Source organism: Limanda limanda, chromosome 11 (assembly GCF_963576545.1).
Source record: "Limanda limanda chromosome 11, fLimLim1.1, whole genome shotgun sequence".
NCBI classification, from domain to species: domain Eukaryota; kingdom Metazoa; phylum Chordata; class Actinopteri; order Pleuronectiformes; family Pleuronectidae; genus Limanda; species Limanda limanda.
In genome coordinates this window covers 10155608-10179814 of record NC_083646.1, presented here as the reverse complement: position 1 = coordinate 10179814, position 24207 = coordinate 10155608, and the positions used below count along the sequence as shown (strand labels likewise).

Below are 24207 nucleotides of genomic sequence, written 5' to 3'. Positions count from 1 at the left end.
CACACACACACTCACAATCAGGCACCCGGTCAGACCGCCTCGCTCACACTCCTCACACACTCTCCGGAACTAGTTCGTCACACGCAGATCCGTCTCCACCTGTGCACCTCCGCCGGGACCAACTCACCAGGATTTTCTTTTAAACAGATTTGTATTTTATCCCACTACACGTTCATTTCGGCGGTTGTGAGTCCGTGTTCAGTGCGCAGTGTCGGGACACTTGTCAGCAGTCGGACCCCCTGCTGTGCTCCGTGCTGCGGACGGACAAGTTGTGTGTTCTCACGCCTGTGAAGCGGCGGGTTCGAGCTGAACGGAAGAGACGTGTCCACACACAGAGGACCGGAGAGACAAACCATGGCGAGACAGCACGACCTCCCCAGCATGATGGGACTGCTCTGCCTGCTCGCGTCCATACTCGCAGGACACGGTAAGAATAAAAAAAAATCACTTAGAACTAAAAACCAAAAAACTTCCGCCTCCTCTATCTGTGTATTTCCTCTGTGCGTAATAAGGGTGAGAATTAGAAACCTTCGCTGTGGCACCTGTCTGTCTCTGTCCTGGCGGCGACAGGAGCAGGAAATCCGGCAGGTGATCCCCTCCTCACACTCGGTGTATTATTGAGGATGTTTTTAAAGCTATAATCTTTATTTCCCCGCTGGGTTTTATTCGCAGAGTGAAGTGAGACACTTTAATCTTCCTTCTCTCGGTGGTTTTGGTTTGTAACTGTGAGCTGTATCGATCTGTCGGGCCCGAGTTTCGGTCGGTGACTCAACAGCCTTTAGTTTGTTCTAAGGTGTGGCTCTGTGTGGAGCAAGGTGTTTTTCCCCAGGTGTCCTCTCTCTCTCTTTCTCTCTCTCTCTCTCTCTCTCTCTCTCTTTCTCTTTCTCTCTCTCCTCTTTTTAACTCCCTCTCTGCTCCAATGCGTCCTTGGTTCTTCTTTTTTCTCCCCTTCAGCCAATTCTCCCCTCCTCAACCCCCCCCCCCCCATGCTCCTTTATCCTCTGTCCACACATCATCCTCTATTAGTTACAGTTCACTTGAGGAAAATGGTTCTGGAATCAGCTCTTAATGTACACACAGAGTAATGGGAGGAAAGGGGGGAGCTCTCGTGTACAGTTAACCAGGCACAGTTTCTCATCCAGCGAATCCACAGCATGTAGATATGTAATCTTAATTTTAAAAAGGCAACAGGCCCCTCCCGCCTCCTTGGCAACAGGTCGACACAGGTTTAATAATTCAGGTGTTTTCCAGTCCTGTAGAGGTCATGTTGCCTTCAGGCACTAAGGTCACGGCCATAGGTCCAGAAATGACAGCAAACATTCCTGGCATGCAGTTAACCCATTAACATATGATTATGTGTGTGTGTGTGTGTGTGTCTGTGTGTGTGTGTGTGTGTGTGTGTGTGGCGTGAAACCAGTTCATGTTTTTTTCTCTCTTTGGCCTCCCCTGTAAAGGACAGCTATTTGTTTTGTGCTGTAATTAGGGCAAGAATGTAGGACTAGTTCAAACCCATCACAACATGGGATTGTACGCATGTTCAGCTCCCTTCTCTAAACGTTGCTTTTAATCACGACTCATAAACTCAGTCGCTCTTTTTGACTTATTCATGCCGTGGACCTTTTCTGTCCATTTTCATTTCACAGACCATGAAGTGCTCTTAGGGGAGTGAGAAAAGTGGGGGGAGAAAAAAAACTAAACAAGAGCTTTTACATATTTATGAGGGAGAATGGAAAAAAAAACGGAAAAGGCTTTAACCAGAATGCAAAAAGACTGCTGTTTTATTTGAGTCATTTGTTTTTTTTTGGTTTCAACGTGAACCTCTAACCTCCTTTTGGGGAATAGTGAAGCAATGCGAGTTAAAGCTGCAACTGCCGCAGGAAAGAAACTTTTCTTCCCCCCCCCGCTCGTCTGCTTTTTGCATTCTTAGTTTCCCTGTTTCCACTCGAGCTCTGTCAGCACTCACTTACCTCCACCTTCTACCCGGCAGTCTGAAACTCCCAGAATCCTCTGCAAAGTTGTCACTTTAATATGCCCCAGCTTTAATTTAAAAAAGAAAAAAAAAAAATCTATGTCGAGATTGATGGGTTTTAATTAAGGTAGGATTCTGTGGGTCTTAATAGAAGATTGCAGGTTGGGGGTCTAGTTTAAGCTCTGAAATTACACTATATTACAGAACCCCCAACCCCAACCCCCCCCCAAGTCAAGGCTGTAAGGGCCCGTGGATGTGGGTCAGGAAGGCTTGGCCCATTACCATGGAGATGTTTTTATTGGGAGAAGGCTGGGCTTATATGAGGGGAGTTTGGGGCGGGCGGGGGGGGTCGGAGGCTATGGCAGCATTGTCTTTATGGCTGAGTATGCTGTGTGTGTGTGTGCAGGGGGGGGGAGGTGGGGGGGTGGACTGGCTGACTGGCTGCCTGTGAAACTGTTGAGCAGGCAGGGTCAGGGCCGGGGGAGGAGGAGGCTGCTTCCTCTTCTGCCCACAAATAAAGCCATGTTTTTCTTTCTGAACCTCAAAAGCAATCGAGCCAGAGCTTCTCTCCACAACTCTCCTCGGGTTTTGGGAGGAAACAGGTGGCTGCTCCCCGGCTGCTTTCTGCCGGGGCTGCGGCCGAGGCTGAGTTTCGTTTGATTGGCTGGAAAACTAAACGGACAGCAACTGATTAAGACAGGCGACGCCCCATCTCCCCTCTTTCCCACCCGCCACTCGAAGCCTCCCCCTGTCTCCCGCCAAACCCTCGCTCCCTCCCCCACCTCTTCTGTCGAGTACATACAGGGGCCTTGTTCTCGTCTCTATTTTTTTTAAATTCCTGCAATCTTTGCGCCCCTGTTGAGTGACGGCAGTCATTGGGTTATTCAAAAAATGGACCCCCCCCTCCGCCCAGACTCCCAGCCTCTGTTTGGACTCTAGGCCATTCTGCTTATGACAGGAATATCATGCAGACAGGCAGGAAAGTAAACCACTTGAGAGACCCACCACGGTCTGTCACCATGGCTGTGGGATTTTCTGTCAGCCAGTCTCGTTTGGGGCCCCAGTGAAATGGTGTGTTTTACATCCCACATGGTTCCACTAGCTAATGTTGTAATGACATGAAATGCTGGACATGTTCCAGCATCGTGACAACTCGCTCCCTTCCCAACAAACACACATTCACAAGTCCCACTGTTCCATTACACGTCCAGATATCCTGTGAGGACGGTGCAGTTCTGCAGAGCTTCTTCATTACAACAGGCAAAAAAAAACAAACATAACCTCTGACCATTAAGAAAAATGCAGTTGATGAATCATGAGGAGTTTATTTTTCTTCCCTAATAAAAGAAAGACGAAGTAAGTCCTTAGTATCTCATTAGTCCCCGTGGATCGAGGGGCTTCGGTCTGAGTTTGGTTTTGGCGTTAATGGCTGTCACAGTTAGGTCCTATCATTATGTAAATGAGCTGTCCCTGCCCCTTTGCTGCGGCCTTGTAAATGTCAGATGGATTTTGAAAAGGTCAGGTAGACCTGTGTGTGTCTGTAGGAGAATCTCATTCTACGTTTGATATACACTAGTACTTCCTTACATACATCAACGAAGGGGCCTTCCCTGTTTAAGTGACACATCAGTAACCCTCTTCTCTCCCTTATAATCACCATTAAGAGTTCATTGATTCAGACAAGTATGCTTGAATTTACGGTTTAATGGAGATGTGACAGAGATACCAACCATGCTTGTGCTTGTGTGTCCTCATGGAAAAATGTGAAGCGAATGTGGCTCCTTTATTTTCAAGTAACTCAATTATAGAAGGACTGGAGCAAATATTTGTTATTTCTGTAAGAAAAATTAGTTATCTTTTCTCAGTGGTTATTTGCGATGGCAGCCGAAAAAAACAAAATGCCTCTTATCTCACAATTAGGTAGCAATAGATAGAAAGCTTTTTAAATGGATGCATGGAAAACATTTCAGACACGGAGGCTATATTTATTAAAATAAGGGTTTTTAGATATACCAATATTTTTCTAAATGAATTTCCATGAAAAGGACTTTGACCAGACACACAAAGAATCCATGAGGTTTCATTGTTGACTTGGCAAATATCATTAGACTGGACGGATGAGTCTGAAGAGAGGGGGTAGATGAGCACGAGTCACTGCGTTTTGTTGCATTTTAGGCCACGGACCGCAAACACAACTGAAAACCCACTCCCACGCACGCGCACACAAACACACACACAGCTGGTGATGAATAAGGGAAGTGACCTGAGGCTGCGCCATTAAGTCAGATGGCATTCCAATAGTGGGGAGGAGCCGTCACGTCTCTGGATGGCAGTGCATGTGTGTGTCGTCCTCAGGAGCAACCCTGTTATCTCCTACAGACATCACATCTCACTCTCTGCCCTTTTAAGGGTGCTTTTCTTTCAACTTGCTGTGTTTGCTGGATAAGGAAACTAAATGTGGTAGAGCTACTTCCCCCCTAAGAAGGGTTTGTTATCCACCTTTTTCCGTTTGTTGGTTGGTTTGTGAGCAATGTCACTCGAAAAACCACCAGACGGATTACCACGTAACACGGAAGAAAGATGCAGTGAGGGTCAGAAAAAGAACCCATTAAATTTTGCTACGGATCCTGATCTTTAACATTTGGCATTTGCACAGATTTCCCATAGAAAACGGCTTAATCCTCACACTAGTACATTTTAGTTTACGAGTTTTTCATTGCTTGATACGAAAAGGTTCCAAATACTATTGGCCTTGCTTTTGGGGGGAAGTATTAGACATATTTACCTGACTGATTTATACATGTGTGCAATTTGGTGCAGCTTAATTGAATTCAAAGGGACTGTTGGGCCTTTGCAGAAGTCTGCGCTCTACCACTCGAGTGCCGTTCCAGTTCTGTGATGAAACCATCTCCATGTCGGAAGTCTCCCCTCCTGCCCTCCACCTACATGCACATGCTGGGTTGATGGCGGCCAGTGTCGGGGTCACACTGAGAGCCCCCCACAGGGATGTTTGTGTTAATCTCCAGGGGTTTCCAGACTGCTGGAGTCGCTCCCATCTGATCCAAAGGAAAATGAGCCGAATCCTCCTCTTAGAAAGGAATGCCAAATGCAATTAGTGTGAATAAGGCAGCGGAGGGGTTTCCAAAAACACCACTGCACTGGAGTCGATGATATTCTTGGCAGAGGTGTTGGTTTAAACTCTTATCTGGGCCACATCGAATCTGTGCATTAGCTCATACTCTGATATGAGTTCGCTGCAAGAGACCATTTCATAATGTTCTGTAACCGCCCACATGTCTCTAGATAATGGAGTTTCAAGACTGTAGTATTCTCTGGAGTAGCATGCCAGCAGCTTATCTTGTTTATGTTGTTAACTTTAGTTTTCAGTCACGTCAGACACGTTTCCACCCCATTAGTCAAGATACCTCTCGCCAAATCTGCATTTGCCTATGTCTAACAAACCCCAGCTGGAATTTAGGGAGACGCGGGTCAGACCCATTCCAGCTCAGCCAATGTGGAGAATGAGCGGTAATTCCGATTGCAGATCCATTGAAAGGCAGCCAAACTCCTTAAAATAAAATCCCCTTAATTAACTAGACTTGGAAGATGGGTGTTTCTGCGACCCCCGCTGCAGTCAAATCCCGAGAGGGGAGACAGGGGTGAGAGGGGTGAGCGCAGGCTGAGGATGTCGACATTTTAAAATTCCACGCCACAGCATCTTGGCATAGCGGATAAAGGAGTTTTTTTTTTTTCATCGAGAAAACTGTGAGGGAGTGAACCGGGGAGGCCAAGAATTATCAGCTCATTTGTAATTTTAGTCGCACCTCCCTCCTCTTCTTCTCCCGCTCTTAAAGCATGAGGCACATATTTAACAGCCAAAGAGCCTTCCATTGTGGACAGTGAAAGAACTGCTTACACTAACCTTTCTCTTTTTTAATGGTTATCTGACCTGTAGCCTCTCGCCGTCATCCTTCTGTCTTTGTCCCTATCTTTTATTCCTGAAATCCTCCCTATAGTGCACTCAGCAGATCTCTGTGCTACTAAGCACTGAGGCCCTTGAGTGTGTCCTCCTCAGCAATCCCTGCACTCACTCACACACATGCACACGCACGTGCACACGGCCGTTCATTAGCAGTCACCTTAATGTGTCTAAATGTAGTTTGCGAGGTGGAAGGTGGTTTGCGTTATTGATCCGGTATTGAATGGTGGATGATGCAGTGCCCTTATGTGATATTGAAAACATTTAGGGCTCGCTCCGCCGGCGTGACAGCGCCATGAAACATGGCTCTGTCCCCTCCTCCTCTGCTAATCCCCGCCTGTGTCCTCTCTGCCACCGGTTTTGTGAAATGTCGAGCCGCTTTTCGCCTCCACCGCCGCCACCACCCCTGTGCTTGTCTCGTTTCACACATTTTTATTCCTCACGTCGAAGCTTGTAGGCCGACAAGGTTACAGCTGTTTCCTCACCTTTTTGCTCCTCTATCAATATACAGAGACGCAGATGTGCTGCATCTCCATCGCATCCGACTCTATCAAGGTCATGTCGAATTCTCACTTATCGGCGGGCGGTGGACGGGCTGTAGCTACAGGAGGAAATTGAATTTGGTGTGACAGGGTCTCATCAGGACTGCGGACTCATGCTCCTCAAAAAACCTTGTGCTCACCAACTGCTTTCAATTCAGCCAGCTTTCCTCTCGGCCCCCGGGAGATTTATCTGAGGCGCAGGAGTAAAATTACATAGCGTAATAAAAAGAAAATGCAGTATTCTTGCACAGATATCGTGGAAATAGGAGATGGAGCACGTCATGGCTGAGATAATGCACAACAGCTTTATTTTTCATGAAGCCACGCAGAGTGTGTTCTTGTGTTTTACAAGACCGCCTGTGTTAGGATCCTAGAAGAATATCTCTCCGCTGATATCAGCACTGTGTGTATTGTTTCACTTGTTTTGAAAATGTGCTGCCATGCTACGCTGATAAACAAGCAGTGCACTCTTCATTAGTCCCACGGGCCTTGCAATGGCAGCAGCATATAAATTCTCTCCCGAACGAAAAGGTACATTAAGGTCACACAGAGGCAGCAGGTTTAGTGTTATCAGTGCAGTGTTTTGTCAACAGAGGTGGGCCCCAGTTTGTTTGCTGTGGCTCCTTAGGGAGAGCAGGGGCCTGAACTACCAAACTGGAAACTCAAGGATTAACCCTTGAGTTTTCAGTCCTAATGAAGCTGGTTCACTTCTTTCTGGGGTAAATTACCAGGCTGAAGCACAAACCTGCTCCATGATCCTGAAATATGAGATCAAAAACTGTCAACTACCGAAACTCCTGACCAATCAGATCACTGGGAAACCAGAGTCATTTGTTAGTTTAAGTGAAGCTGGATAATGAAAACAGATCCTGGGTGTGCTGAGCTTGCTTCGTAGCACAGGCCCCAGGTTCTCCTTCCTTGGAGCAATTTGTCTAGACCATGTTCCGGCCGGTCACACTCGTGCTTTTACTTCCACTTCTCCATCTTGATCTATTCCTCCTTTGCCCTCTCTCCGTCTTTCTCTGTTGACTTCCTTTCCTAATGTTCAACTTCCTCTTCTCTGTAATTTGGTCCCCATAATTGATCCATCTGTTCAGTAAACTGCTGTGTCTTACTGTATCTCTCTTCCTCTTCTCATCCTGTTCTTTGTTCTCCTTCTGTCTGGTCTTAGCCACAATTTGTATTTGATTTCTTTTTTTTTTTTTGCTTCTGTAATTGGAATGTCTCTCGCTTTCCTCTATCCTCTTACGCTCTCTTTCCCCTTAATCTCCATCCCTCTCTTCTCCTCTACCTCAGCTTTCTTCCTCTCCCTGTCCCACCATCCAATTCCCCTGTCTCTTCTCTCCATGTCAGTCCCACAGTTTCTCTTTAAGCTTTTCCGAAACTGCCGTTGCCACTTTTCCTCTCCTGCTCTTGTTTGCTCCCCTTTTCTCTCACTCTAAGTTTTGCCTCATACCTTTAACAGCCTCCCCCCTCCCTATGGACATTTGTATTGCAGTCGTTTCTATCTTCCTATCCCCCCCAAGGAGGTCTTCTGTTTGTTTTTTTTCTTCTACACATCAATCATTCTCTCTCTCTCTCTCTCTCCCTCGTCCTCCACAACCTATTTTTCTCTTAATGGCCAAGAACACCTCCCACTCCACGCTGGTGGGCATTTTTTTGAAGGTTAAGTCGCTGTGACACTTTTACAGTGTTTTACCCCACCACACCCCTCCTCCAATTATCTCACCCCCTTCTCCCTCGCCCGGACGGCGGAACGACAAACACATCACTTCCACCTCTTTAGCACGCAACCGAAAAAAACACACAAAACCGTACATATGTTGGCATACATGTGCACTTAGTTCCCAGAGACGTTGGGGTGATTTGATGGTTGAATCACTTGATTACTGTACAGAGGACGGGAAAAGGAGAAGTGACGGCACAAAGTCAAGTGAGCGAGCGAGCTGAGGAGAGGGAGGGGAGGTGAGACGGACGGGGGAATGGAAACAGATGCAGGATTTTCTTTCATTTCAGGCTTTCAGCCGAGCTAACCTGTCGTGCCGGGCTGACACCGTCCACTCCCCTGCTGGTAGATGCCGTCACACACTCGTCTCCCCTGCAGGCGGTGACAAGGCCACTAATACAGCCTGACTCATCTAACAAGAATCTCACACTGCAGATGAAATGGGATTACATTTGAAGAGTTAATTCGCAGTGTGCAGAGTAACACGACCTGATGCTGTGACGGAAACCACCTTTGTGACACTTTAGGTGAATTTATGGGCGATTTTTATTTTCTGAGAATGTTTTTTTGAATATAGGTGAATGTTAGAGCCTGAACAATTACAAAATATGCTTCTTCTAATCCTAAGCAATTCAGTGTTATCACACGTTCTCTCAGTTTATTTTTGCCATATTCACACGGGAAATAACAACACCAGTCATGCACGAGACTGTACAATAATCGTGCCTTAATGTTAAATACAGTATGTCTCAGAAGAAGAAGTGCCAAACGGTTCCTTCCTTCCTCATTTGTGAGGATTTGTCGTTTTTCTTTATTTCTGAATGTCACAGTAAATTGGACTGTTGCTGTTTAGGAAGTTGTAGCCTCATAATGAAAGAATCAGAAATTTTGCCAAAAAATCCTGCTTCCAGGTTTATTTAACCTGATATTGATGGGGGATGCATGTGGTGTTGTCTTGGTCAAGTGAATGACTGATAAATCGAGACATGGATCGGTGTAGCACAAAATCAAAAAATTGTTCAATCAATGAACGATTCAAAAATATCCTGATAAACAGACATTAGACATATTGGTATTTACATTTATGTTAAGCTCTATGTGGTTGTACATGTGTTTCTTTTTATTTATAATAAAGTTCATGTTCAAACCGTAAAATATCAAACCTCAAATACTTTCCTTTATTAGTTTAATAATGACATCTTAGGAATCACTACAACATTTTTTTAATGTATATTTCAGCCAATTTATCAGTATCTGACTTTTTTCTTATACCAGTATCAGCCAGAAAAATCCATTCCAGTCTGGCTCTAATAAATAAAAGTTGTTTTAACTTCTGAGTCACCTTTCTGAGAGCTCTGAAACTTTAAAAAATGCTACCACACATAGCCTACAGTAATATCTCTAAAAGCAGATTGAAAGAGTCGGTAGCTGTTCTCAGCAGCTAACAGTCGTATCAAACTTTAAAAAATATAGTAAATATATCATACAATTATTAGGTGATTGACGAAGTTTAATCAGCAACTATTTTAATAGTCAAGTCACAGTTTGAGGTATTCTTCAACTAAAAATGCCAAACATCTGTGGGCACCAGTTACTTACATGTGGTTATATTCAGCTTTTGTCTGTTTTTCATCATTGAATTTTTTTTTTATGAAACGGCGCACTGGTGTTATTTTTGGAGTCTGGGTTAACTGTGTCGTGATACATTTTTAACTCATTTTCATAAGTGGAATTTAACATTCACCAGCAGCAGGCTTGAGATGTTGTTTTTAGTCCAGGCTGTCAGCTGGCTGCTGCTAGACAGAATGATGCACTTGGTGTTACAGAATACAGAGACACTATTGTTCTCGGCCCGAGCTGAGCGACCCCACTCCCCCCTCCGTCCCCCCAGACTCTTCCCCTTAATCCAGGTGAGCCGAGGGAGACCACTGAAAAGGACGTCTATTGTCCTGCCTCCCCCCCTCTCCCTTTCCTCCCTCTGCACCACACCTGTATCAATGGACAGACTTGCCTTTGAGTAGCAGCCCCAGAGGAAACGTGGTAACAAGAGATGATTGGGTAGTTTCTCTTGAAATGGAAGCTGATGGAGAGGCTGTTTTGTTGCTGTGTGGATGGACCACTCTGGTGCTTTTTCTAACAGGTTTTCCTGGTACACTGGGCCTTTTCAAAGGGAATCTGTCTGTGGAAAGTCAGATATTTGCTGTTTCCTATGCGATACGCTGGTTTGAGCTGTGTGCGCGTATCATACACTTGCATGTTTCTCGGCTATTTGCTGGTTTGGCTTTCTATCTAAGCCTCTTTAGGAAGAGCCAGGAGGGAGGGAGAAAGAGGACAGTGAAAGAGAGAGACCGAGTATCTTCTCTGCTGACTAGAACTTGTCACCGAGGCTCATTGGGTGCATGCTCACTCCCTCAGGTTGCTAGGAGCCATCTTCTAAAACCTCCCTTTAAAAATGTAAAAAAAAACTCTTTAAAGGAAACACTCGAACCGCTTACTTCTGTCCTTTTCCTCTCTCCCAACTTTCCTCTTCTCGCAACAAGCTGGCGGCTGATTTGTGCACCAGTGATTCATGAATTTATCTCTGGCACGGCACAGTCATGCATGGTGCACTCGTGTGTGTGTGTGTGTGTGTGTGTGTGCGCGTGTCTTGCTTGTGTGCGTCTTGCGTGTGTGCGGGGCCTGAGCGACAGAAGAAGACAGCATGCCGGGGGGGGAAAGGTAGACAGGGAGAAGGAGAGAGGGAATGTGCTGTGATGCCAGCCTTGATTAGAGCAGTAACACTCGCCGTTTAAACACACATTTAAATAGACACAGCCTTAGGAAGATTGGGGGGGAGGGTGGGTGCTGGTGGTGTTGGGGGGGTGAGGTGAGGAAAAGGAAGTGGTTCCTCTAACGCAAGTGCTCTCAATTGTTCTGGTTTAAAATAGAAGTCCCCCAGGCTCCACCTTTCAACTTTCCCTTGTTCATTTATTTGTCCCTCTTTCTCTCTCCTTTTTCCTCCCTCCGTCTCCCTCACCATTTTGTCGTCTGGTTTCGACACAGAATTGCTTTATCTGACGTAGATTATTGATGTCCTGCATAGATGTTATTCTTCTCCATCCCTCTTTCCCGGCCGTCTCTTACACCACTCCCTCTCGTGCGTCCGCTCGTTTGGCTGTCATCCCCGTGCCAGTCAGTTCCCTTCCTCTCGTCCAATTTATCTCTCCTCCTCATTCCTTCCAGATGACTCTCTCTCTTCTGTCTCTCCCCTCATCACATCAGCTCATTGTGAGTTTGCTAACCCCCCCACCACCACCACCACCAACGCCTCCGGTCACTCTTCTTTTTCCTCTTTGAACCTGACTTTGCCCGCTTGTCTCAGGTTTGAGTGGCCTACTTTGATTTCCTCTCCCTCTCCCTCTTCCCCCCCTGCCCTTTGCTCCTCCTCTGTTCTCTCTAGTGTTTATTTACATAGAGAGAGAGAGAGATGGCGGCGGCGCTGTCGGGATAGATTGATGGATGGCGAGGGGCCACGGGTGAGGGGATCTAGGCGTTTGATGGACGCGCCTGTCAGTTAGGATACTACTTAAAGAATTGGCTATTTGGTTATTGTAAGAAGGTCCTTCCACGGAATATTAAGACACACACCTAGGAGAACTCATTCTATTCACCACGAGTGTCCCTCTTCTATCCATGGATCTAATCATTCCCTTGATGCACCTTGAAAGGTCCTAACAAGCTAAAAGTAAAACAATCTTTAACGACTTATTGACATTTTAGAACAAGAATCCATTGATGGAGACGCTGCCCTTGAAACAGCTCGTCCCTCCTAGATGACATAATTAAGCCGTGTCAACATGTGACAAACTGAGCTCAGCTGCATTGGAAGAATTAATATGCACAGCAGTGTCGGAGGAAGCCAGTCCATGATCTTGTAATGCTCCCAGCCGCTCAATTCCCCCCCGAAGCCATCACACTCAAGAGCAAGTTATCTCACAAGCCATCAAGGCTAATGCTGGACTTGCTCTTTTTTTCTCTCCCAGTAGCTGGTTTTAAGACTCGTATAATCTCCATCGGTATTGCATTCCTTTGTCAAGTATAATGAATACACTTGAGTTTTTACACGGTCATTTAATGCTGACCCTCGGGTTAATTGGCCTTAAAAGAATCAGATAGTGGTCATTATATCATAATGCATAGTCCAGTCTGATTAGGTATTCAATGTGTAACTCCACATTGGATTAAACTGACTTCAATGTTACACTTTTCACATAAATATACTGGATTGTTGTTGCCTCATGTATTGTATATAAATTTATTGGATTAGATGTAAAAAGGAAGGATTTGAATATATGATCTAAACTGTGGTTGCCCGCCGTATTCCTATTTGGCCGCCACATTACGAACCAAAACTTTATTTCACCCTGACTTGGTGTTTTGCTCTGTTCCTGTATCGTATAGTCGTGCACAGCGTTATTTACAGCTACTGCTAGCTCGCACATATCCACGCAGACGTCAGACTGCATAGTTAAAGCTGCAGTGTATCTGTCACTTGGAATCTGTTGTGCACGAGAGCGATAAAATACAGTTGCCTGGTTGTACTAATACTGTATATGAGTTAATATTTATAGTCGGCACTGCAGCTGCCTACTACGCCATACATCATAATGCCAAGTACAGGTCAACACAGTGAGTCTGTAGCCTGCGATGATACAGAACATGCAGCTTGAAATACTGCAGCAGTTCCCTGGCTGAGGTGATTCAAAATGAAAAAAACAATGGAACTTCAACTTAAGTTGTGTGTCACTTTAACTGTGCTTTTCACATCTCCACGTGAGCCAACGAACACAAGATGCTTCTTCTAATCCTAAGCAAATCAGTGTTATCACACATATTTTCTCAGTTTATTTTTGCCATATTCACACGGGAAATAACAACACCAGTCATGCATTAGACTGTACAATACTCGTGCCTTAATGTTAAATACAGTATGTCTCAGAAGAAGAAGTGCCAAACGGTTCCTTCCTCATTTGTGAGGATTTCTTTTTTTTCTTTGTTTCTGAATGTGACAGTAAATTGGACTGTTGCTGTTTAGGAAACTGTAGCCTCATAATGAAAGAATCCTGCTTCCAGGGTTATTGAACCTGATATTGATGGGGGACGTATGCGGTGTTGTCTTGGTCAAGTGAATGACTGATAAATCGAGGCATGGATCGGTGTAGCACAAAATCATCAGTTCACCCCACCCGCGGCAAGTCCGTAATGGCAGAATTGACACTCTGAGAGGATCTGTAGCGATCATGTGAATTGGCAAGAGGAAGAGGCAAGTGCAGGCCTTGCTTTTTAGAGGTAAATGTATGTTGGCAGTAGCTAAAGGGAGGAAAAGAGTGAGAGCGTGATGGCAAGAGGAGGGAAGCCTGTTACCAAACCATCAGAGGCAGTAATGAGACACAGGTGCAGCTCATGGAACCACATCCTCGATCAGACAGGAAGATGAGGAGGCTGGAAAGTCGTCAAAGATACTGAAGCACTACAAGACAGACTCCAGCAGCGTTTCTCTTTGATAGAACATTATTACTTATTAGCATGCACACCCTCCATAGGAGCTCTTGAAAAATCACCCGAAAACAGTCGGCTCCCTTGGGATGTGTCATTACTCTGGGCGGCCAAGCTTTTTCTGACTCTCCACTCATTTGCATCTATTTCCAGCGCCTAGTTAGAAAAATCATAAGTGCAGCACATTGAAAACAAGCATGAAATGCAGCCAAACAATAGGACTAATTCTGGCTCTTTGCTTGTTGTTCGTCATCTCTGATCGTTTCATTTAGACTTGGCTTTTCAAACATATGCTAATGAACAAGGAAACCTGGAGAAGTCGCTGCTTTGCAAACGCTGCAACCGATGTCAGGACTCGATTTGTTAATGAACTTATATTTGGATTCGCTCGCTAAAAAAAAGGGAAATGTTGGATTAGTTTGAAAAGCTGCTTGAAAAACTGGCGTTTGGAAGGGATGCAAAGAGGAAAAAGATTAAGGAGGGCCGAGGGGAGAACGTAAGGTGACAGATTGAGATAGAGGGGAGAGAGAGAGAGAGAGGGGAACAGAGGGCACAAGCTGCACAGGAAAAGGTGTTAAGACAGTGTCAGGGCTGGTGCATCAGAGGGGTGTGAGCAGCAGATCCAAACTCCCCGCCGCAGGCAAGGTGCTGCGACTGCTGCTGCTGCCACTGCTCAACTTGTTTTTCTACACCAACTTTTGAGAACAGTAACAAGCATGAACCAGATGGAAAGTTCAGAAAGTAAAGGAATAACCCCCACAGTGTGTGTGTGCGGGCGTGCACGACGTCGAGAGGGAGAGAGAGGGAGGAGTGGTCCAGAGCAGGTGCAAGTCAGCATGTGCATGTGGGTGCATGGTTTGTTTGAATGTCGGACATCAGAGGCACTGAGAGAATGGCCTTTTGTGTGCAGCCAATACCAAGTGAGTAAATATTTTCGAAAGTGCATGCTGCGTTGGTAGATTGTTCTGTTAGGCAGCAGGGGAGGAGGGGGGAGGGGGGGGGGGGAGATAAGAGCAGAGGAGACGGCGAGCTAAAGGAAACTGTGAAGCTGCAGCTATGTTTATTCCAGCAAGCAGAGCCGAGAACACAAGCTGAGCTTTGTCCCGCGCCCGGGCTAACTAACGTTAGAGCTCGCTGTGAGACCTCGGATCGACGCTAGCATAAAACTGCTTTGCTCTTTCCCCTTCATTTGCTGCCAAACGACATCGCTTACTCTGCTCCGGGGTCGCCCTCGCTGCCAGTGGCCCGCTATCATGAATGAACAATGTGCACTTCTCAGGGCCCGCACCTCCACTCAGGGTGCCTCTCCACACGCTGGAGGTGTACACCACAGGAAACCAGGCCGGGCACAAGATGATATTCACACGGAGGCAGGGTTGTTACAGCGATGTTTGATATGTGTCTTGCTCCTACCGTGGGAACGCGGTGCGAGTGAGAACGAACATGTGACGCGCACACGCCAAAAACACGTATGCCACGGTGTGACCTTCACGCAGCCCCTGTTGTGTTGGATGTAGTTTTTTTTTTTGCTATTGTGTTAGAGCACGACGGCCCCAGTGGGGGATGAGGAATAAGAGGGGTCATTCATTCATCTCACACACACACACACACACACACACACACACACACCCTGAACACATGCACCCACACCTCCCTCACAGGCCTTTCATCTTTACTCTCACAGGCTTCTCTTGTTCTGTCAGTCTCGCTGAAGAGAAAGACGGGAGAAAGAAGGGGATAGAGATGGAGGAAGGATGTCAGGGAAACGGGTGAGAAAAGAGCTGGGTGAAAGCGAGAGAGAAAGAGAAAGAAAAAAAACTGAAAAACGACAAGTGATTTAAGGTTTCCTGTTCCCTGCAAAGACCTTCACCAACACTGCCCCACCCCTTCTCCGTCACCTCCAGTAACAGGTTGCTGCCTCTGCTTCCGCGCACTTTGTTTTTCCCCTCCGTCCATCTCTTTAATTGTATCCTCGTCTCATCTCACCCCCCCCTTCCCCTTTCTGCTCTTCCTGCTCTTCCTCTCTTCCTCTGTCCATCCCTCGTTCTCCCCTGGGCTTGCCTCAGTGGGTCGGTTCCAGTCTGTCTGTTTGCTGATGACTCCACTTGGAGCAGATGTGATGCTCAGCAGCTGTTGCTCTGCGGCTCACCCCACCCACCCACCACCACCACCACCCTCTCATATCTCTCTCTGCCTCCCCTCCAATGTTTCTTATGTTCTCATTTATCGACGTTACATTCCGTTCTCTTTCGAAAGCCGCTGTCTTCACCGGGAATTGTCGAGTTTAGTTTTATTCTAACATCTCTTGTCTTCCCCCGACCAGCCTCACCGATTCGCCGCACTCTCCAGCCTCCCTCATGCAGATGTTAACGCTCAAAACACATACATTTTTGTCATAAGAAATAAGTCTGGAGTTTTTTGTGTACTTTTCTGCCACATGAGTGCCACGCTGCAATCATGTGTAACAAATTCCGGCCATTGATGGCAGCTTTTCAGAGGGCAGACGGAGGGTATTGTGCCTCCATAAATCTGGCAACGCGACAGAAATGCGAATGATTGTGTGTTCGTCAGTGCAAGTGTGCGCTCGTGTTGTTGTTTATCCTCGCAGGCACACTGTGTTGTTCAAAGCCATGGGGGCCCAGAGCTTGAATGATATGTACAAAGACGAAATGTGACTTGGACACTTGAAGAATGATTAAGTGGGTTTTATTTGTGCTAACTCCCATCAGTGGCCGGCGCTTCTGCTCGTTAGAGTCCTTATTGGCTCGCTCTCTGTGCTCATTTGCTCTCTCGCCCTGCCTCCATCTTTGCCAGAGTCGGCTGGTGAGCGGAGCATCCTCTGACAGGTGCCCTCTCGTCTCAGATTAGAGGAGAAGAGGGTGAGGAGTCGGAGTAGTGGTGGGCGAGTTCACGTCACTTTGATGACTTCAGTCTGGAGAAATCTGTTTCTGGACAGGCGTGTGGTTGTGTCTGTGTGGCGGTGCTCAGGAGCGAGCGTGTGCATAAGCGTGTGTGTGTGTGTGTCACATCTGTAATTGGTTGCCGCCGCTGCGCTCACAGCTCGGCCTCTGATCTCGTGGAAATCTGGGATCAGCGTGGCAGATCCGCCTGCTAATCAGCAGTCAGGGCCCACGCACAGGGAACGTCAACCTGGGCTCTGCTCTGAAAGCTGGAATATCACCGCGCCTGAGATTTAATCACACCAGAAATCCCTTAATGGGAAACGTTATGTGCAGTCTAATTTAAGGATGTTGAGATAAAACTTAGTGGTGAGTGTGTGTTTGGTTGTGACAGCGACGGTGTTTGTGTGTGTCCTGTGTGCACGAGTGAAACACTGATAAGCGATATTGAGCGCCACTTTGCCCCAGCGCTCTTGGATGATAAGATTACAACAAGGCCAGATCAGTGGTGGCTGCCTCTGCACTTTACCCTCTCTGTGACCAGTGAGCATGCATGGTGGCATACGGCACAGCGTCATTGGGGAAATTCATAAGAGGGATTCATCACTCGTTCCTGGTTCCCCTTTGAGGACTGCGCTAATTAGCCGGCGTCTGTGATTAGTTGGCTTGTGTTTGATCTCCTTCACTCCTCTCCCTCTGTGTCGCAAAGGCTGCCTGGCTGTGCCGCAATTTCGATGCGAGTTTCACCAAACACACACACAGGCAGACACACACACAGGGTTCTAGGAAAAACAGACACACAAAGCTGTACGCAGTGGCAGATTCTTCCCTGCCTTTCGGAGACACTGCAGGTGGCCTCAGAGAGGCAGTATCATACACCAGCAGACACACAAACACACGTGAGCTGTGGCGCGCGAACCAAAGCATCCGGCACTTCAGTAGAACGAGTACAGCTGTTAATATTTCACTACTGCATACCAAGAACTATGTTTACTTTCACTTGGAGAGAGGCTCTGGCTGTCATTGAAATTCCCCTGGATAACCAGATGTTGCACTGCTCACTACAGCAACACTGGGTGTGGGCGGCTGGCTGAGGAGTGGATTTACTTTAGTTAACCCCGAGTGATTACAGCTGAAGATGGGCGAATTATGAATGTAATAAAATTTGTACAAATCCCCCTTTGCTCCCCTTATTGCATTAGGTCTCAATAGCAAAGCACAGTAGGGGAGATTCATGCTGCGTTTAATATGACACAAATAGGAGCAATTCTTTGGTGCGTGACAGAGCACTGTCTAATTACACAGAGGCAGATATTGAAGGGCCCGTCTGTCCTTGAAGCTGGTCAGTGGAGCATGGCAGGGCCATCTCTTGTCTCTTCATACCCCATCTATCTATCCCTCCCTTCCCAATTCTCTATCTGTCACTCTGCCTTAAGGGGGGCGATGGTAAACAAAGACGGCTCCAACCCAATGTAATGACGACCTGACAGGGGACGGCTCCAGCATCTTGTGTGTGTGTGTGTGTTGTATAGCGTCCCTCCTTATGATCCCTAGGAAGTGGCTCTTATCTTCCGAGAGTCAGATCAATGGTAGCATCATTGTGCCATTACAGGCTAAAACCAGGATTCAGACAGCTATCGATGGGGAAACTCGATCCACAGCAATTCGCTCGTCGGATGGATAAAAGCAAACAGGTTGTCAACAATATTAATATTATTATCTAGAAGAAGCAGATGATTGGTCATTTTTCAGGGTTTGCCTTTATGATAAGCGTGTATGCCTCCTCTTTTTCGTCCTGATGTCCCAATATTTGTATTATTTTTAGGGATAAAAATGTCATCAACACGCCCATTCAGTTGCTGTGAATCCTCTGGATATAGTTCTATTCTATTCTCGTATGGAGTCATTCAGACATTCTCTGGCTGGCAGGAAAAGCTCGGGAGACTCTCCTGAGAGACTGTGGATATTTGTGTTCTCACATACAGCCCCTCTGCAAATTTCAGGAGAATATCTCCAATTCGGTGCGTGTCGAAGCTCGAATAGTCCGTTCGTCCAGTAGTTGATGCACCACAACAATTTGCCCATGGATTGTTTTTTATTTGAGATATTCTCATTTAGTAACCTCATTGTGTTATAGATGTATTCTGTTTATTTTTCCTGACTGACAGACAGCAGAGGATTTATTTTGAATGCGATGGGACTGGTCGACGTCCTGACACGTGCAGGATGCTGAGATGTAATTCTTTTTTAATCAATACTGCATTGTTGTCTCGCCTTCAGGACACAGAACAGAATCACGATTGTCCTTTGTTTCGGTCCAGTGGAGCATTGTTGAAGTCCATACAGTCACACCTAACAATTTTCATTATTGATTCACCTGTTGATTATTTATTTCAATAGTGAAAACAGCCTCAAGCCAAAATGAACATTTTTTTATTGCAATTTCTGTCACAATAACTGTCCAAAACACAAATATATTAGATTTATAATGATAGATATCACAGAAATGAAACAACTCACATTGTAGAAGCAAGAATCTGCAGCATTTGAGACATTTCTGCTCGACATATAATTGAGAGCATAAAAATAGTCGATTATTATTACAATGCAACATTATACAGGGTGAGAGAATTGAATTAATTGACATATTAGTCCATGTTTTCAGTTAATTGGTCACAGTCATGGTTCAATGCATTTTCAATGCAAACGCATCGGCGCAGGTGTCGTAAGTCACATTAAACAATCTTTTATGGCTTTTTCATGACCTTCTGGTTTTATCTGTAGGTTTCATGGCTTATCGTTGAAGGAGAGAGAAAAGCCTGTACTGCAGTGTTCACACCTTTTTTTTAAAGGTTTATTGGAATATAGCCTTTCTTAGCCACAACGCTGTGGTGATATTGGAGAATGTTGTTAATTGGAATGAAACCCGGCTACTCGGATTACTGTGTGACCAGCCAATTGTAAGAAAGATGGTGCACACGCTGAGTCGCTTAAATTAGGAGCTTTTTTTCCCTGCTGTCATGGGGAGTTACCTGCTTTTTAAAAAATAATTTCCCCTCCGTCTTTCATCTCCTCTGGCTGTATGGTTTTATTATTCATAATGTCTTTTCAGATTTTTTGATTATGTAGTTTAATTTATGTCTGTGGTTTGGCACAGTTGGCTTTTTAGAGATTATTAAAGTTTTGTGTTGTGCTGTATATCTCCAGACGTCCTTAGAGTCGTCTTTGTTTATTGCTTTACTCCGACTGTGGTGATGCAAGGCAGCCGCTCACGTTTTGTATTTTACTTTACAGACCGACTTGAGAGAAAACATCAGGTTATGTGACCTGCCTCCTGTTGGTCTGTCTCCTTGAGCAGTACATCTGTCCGTCTTATTAGATGTTCATTCATCCATCTTTCCATCAGCATCAAAACCATACACCATGTTCCCAAGGCAAGTTGTCATAGTGACTGTCCTTCACAGAATAATGAAAGTAGAACTTAACATTCTGTACAAAAGGACGGAATGGAGCAGAGGGGCGGCGGAGACCATCCCTGAGCAGTAACTCCTGATTCAACTCTGCTGTTTATTGCCTTCGCCAAAGAGGTTATGATTTCACCCCTGGCTGTTTGCTGGTTTATATTTTTGATTACAGACATTACACAAAAACCGCAGGACAGATTTCCATGAAACTTGATGGAAACATGCGGTTTAGGTCGGTAGTTCCGGATCAGGAGGTGGAACCAGATTTATTTATTTCCCACTTTTTTCATCATTTTCCTGGATCTCTCAGAATGATTCATGGATTTTGATGGAAACAATCAGGCATGTGTAGGGGACTGACATTCATGAAATGTGTGCTATTTGGTTAAAAAAAGGCAACAGACAGATGCTATCAGGTGTTTGTGTGTTTTAAGTGGACAATGCCATTCTGATTACTGTTTTCTGTTGCACCCAATAGAGACTACAGTCTTCTCTTTTCCTTTCTGGCTCTGTTTCACCACCTCCCTCCTCAGTATCACCTTTCCTCCTCCTGCCGTTGCGAACACATGATAGAAGGCATGTGTTGGAAGTGCAGAGTTTCATCTTACCTGCCTCTTATTGAGACTGGAAGACAATGCACTGTTCACCTCCGCCCCCCCAGCTCCCGGCAGACACGCGGGAAGCAAACTCCAACGCAAACACAGCAGCTGTTGTAATACACAAAGCTCTGTTACCGGCTGTTTAATTGCTTCAGTTATCTATTGTCCTCCACCCCTATAGTTTTGTTCAGCCTACTTGCCTGGTGTTTGCTGATTGTTGCCATCTCGCCCCCTCATCGCAACGCTCATTTGTCTTTATGCAAAAATGCTGAAGTTGATGCATGTCGTAATTGTATTTTTTCAAGATGCATGTAGATGAATCGGCTCTTCATATCTCTGACATTTCAGCTGCAGTGCCTTAGTAGCATGAGTCACAATCATAGAAAATCATAGATTTTTCCTGTTTTGTTGATAATACTTTTGAAGGAATAGACACACCCGACTTTTTATTTCCTTGTAGGTGTGGTGTTCTGGAACCCATCTCCTCCCGACCTCTCTAATCTGTCCCTGCAGACCTCCCCTCTCTGCTCCCTCCCATCAGTAATTCTATCCAGTCGGTTATTACTATGTGTTGTGATGGACACAGTCATCAGTTTATCATATTATGGTCCACTCCTCCTTGTTTGTTTGCCTGACCTTCTGTCTTCCATATGTCTGGCATTGATTTGGTAACATGCTGTGTGATCCTCCTGACAGACTCACTGTGCTAACAGCCGTCGCCCTCATATCACAGCACTACATTTTAATCCCTTAATGTGGGCTTTAAATTGGATTGGTCTCTCACCCCCTCAACTATGAATGAGCGGCGAGGCGACAGCGTTGTTAACCAATGGGCTCATCAGCAATGAGCTGAGTGACACAGTGGGAAGAGCAGCTCGGGGAAGGGGAGCCCTCCCCAAGGTGATGTAAAGGTGAACGTTGGCGAGAAAAGCCGCGCTGGAAACGCAGCTGTGTTTGGGTCTGGGGGCGGGGTTGTCATGGAATTCCTCTCACTTTAACAGGCGGCTCGGTTTTTAATTCGGGGGAAGGATCACACCCAGCCGGAAATATCCTCTCTGACACCTCGGTAGACTCTCACATCCAAGTGTTGCTTGGGAGTCAAAAATAGGACGCATAATCACATTATGTTGACAACTGACACACTGAGAGATGAATGTATACACACAAAATGACGGGTGAAGACATGGACGGACAAACAGGAGGACTCCCCCTGGACGTTTGCAGATGGTACCTGGTGCTTTTCTCCAGCTGTACACTTCTGATTTGGCTTCACCCTTTAAATCATGGCCATTTCTGAAGTGAGATGCTGCCAGAATGTGGATGCACACACACACAGACACACACAATCAGTGTCTGAAGGATTTCTTTGGCCATGCTTGTGGCTAGACCAGTTAAAGAGGTGCAAGTCCTCAACATGCATAATGGGGAGATGCTTCACATCCAGATATTGCATAGACACTGAACCCTAACCTGTCTGAAAAATGTTTTCTTCCACCCTCAGATTTACATTTTGAGCTTGTGCGCAGACTATCCTTCCGTCTCCATGGTCACCCAAAAGTAGAATCTAATAACTCACGCAGGGCTAAAATAACATGCCCAGTACAATTACCAAGAGGAGCGATGGCACACAGGGCTGGAATGAAGAAGTCAGACAGAAAAAGAACTAGCAGAGTCGGGGAAAAAAAAGAAAAAGTAGTCAAGGAATAGCAGAATGAGCTCGGGGGATGAAAGGGATTTATTCCAAAATGAAAAGACAGGACAGGGCTATGTCACAGAGGGGGGAAATAAAGAGAAAGTGAGCGATGCCGAGAGAAGGCGAAGAGCGGTGGAGGTAGGATGATGTGCGGTGCCCGAGCCGGGAGCCGCAGGGGAGCTGGGTGTCTGTCAGCCATCCAACCAGTAAGTTATTCAGTCACTTATTCAGTGGGTTGGAGCGATAGCAGGAGCAAGGCAGTATAGAAGCAGCAGTTATTTGTTTTGGCTCAGGAGAGCTTTGTCCTCTCCGGCCACAGTAAACTGCCTCTTGAAAGCGAGAGGTTTCTGACCCCAACAGGCCCGGCACCAGATTCAAACATGCAGTGCCGTAAAATCTCACTTGTGCCTTATGGCCTCGACCATTTCCTTGCTGTGTTTTATGCTTTAAACACCTAATACTTCACACAGTTGCTGTATTTCCCGCTTGTGATTCGTTATTGCCGTGTTTTCCTTCACCGTCTCTCTCCTTCCCCTCATTCGCTCTCTTTCTTCGCCCCCTCCTGGGTCAGGTACAGTGTAGATGTTGGTGTCTATCAATAATGAAGTGACGAGAGGAGGAGGAGGACGAGGAGGAGGAGAGCACACTGCTTTCGTTCTTACTCGGGAATGAATTATTCACCCGCTGGAGAAGAGCACCTCTCTACCCAGTGTGCGCGAGCTAGTGTGTTTCTGCGACGGCCTGTCTAAATGTGGTTGTGCTTTACCTAGCAGCTGTACACACGTGGAAGCGTTGTGTCTTATTATGACCACACACTCACAAACCGTTTTTAACTCAGTTTTATCTCCCATGCATGGTGTTCCCTCAGCGTGGCAGATGCTAAATGATTGAGTGTGTTGTGTATGTTGTCTGGTTGTAGGTTTCATCCTGTTGTGAGGTGTGATACGCTGCAGTAACCTGAGTGTGTTTTCTTCCAATTCGAATTCAGACAAACATGATTTCCGACCTGACCAGTGAGCTTGTATGACTGGTTGGCGTATGTACATAAGTGAGAACAGAAACTGGAGAATGAGTGAGAGAGGTCCATGGAGAGATGAACGCATAGCTATTGTAAAAGTAATTTCATGTCAGGGCTCCTGCCGTTAAATGGCTGGAAGATCCCATTGTGAATTTTTTCTACTTTGCCAGTATCCTCCTACTGTAGAACTCATGCATAGTGTATGGACTTATTCTCACGGCAGGACAGAGGTCATGACCCAGGTCTGGATGCAGGAGGCCGTGGCACATTTTGGAGAGTAAGAAATGTTTGTAAATTAAAGCTTTTCAAAAACATTCCCGCTGGGTCTTTTTTGATTAAGGACATGCACTTAATTGAATTGGCAAATGCGTATATTTGCAAAATCTATTTGCCGGAGTCCTAGGGCATATTTGTTATAAACAGGCAATGAAATAAGAATATGCATCAGTATACAGATGCATGTGTATACACGCACACACACATTTACAAAACACACACACCTCCCTGTGCAGATTTATCCTCCAGCTGTTCGTTTCTCCTCGCCACTTTGAAGCCTGTTCATGTCTCCCTGTGTCCCTCCTTCCCAGCTCCTTTTTCTCCTCCGCTCCCCTTCTGTTGCATTTCATGCGTTTCGTTCTCCTGCCTGTGTGTGTCTATCCCCCTTCTCTTTCCACACTTGTCTTCAGAGTCGGTTATCATATATTTCATCACGTCGCTGTGAACACAGTGAAATGTAGCTCTCCCTTCTTCTGCCACCTTTTTTTTCTTCATCTCCTGTTGCA

The 24207-nt window shown here is 45.9% G+C and overlaps 1 protein-coding gene across 3 annotated transcripts in view; it reads left to right on the top strand.

Moving 5' to 3' along the window:
* LOC133013702 (nectin-2-like) overlaps positions 1-24207 on the top strand; it is an 81431-nt gene continuing 57224 nt past the window's right edge. For all 3 annotated transcript variants that reach the window (XM_061080735.1, XM_061080734.1, XM_061080733.1), the window contains exon 1: positions 1-427. In XM_061080735.1, the coding sequence (XP_060936718.1) occupies positions 355-427 (73 nt within the window). In that variant the 5' untranslated portion in view covers positions 1-354. The remainder of the gene's footprint in view (positions 428-24207) is intronic.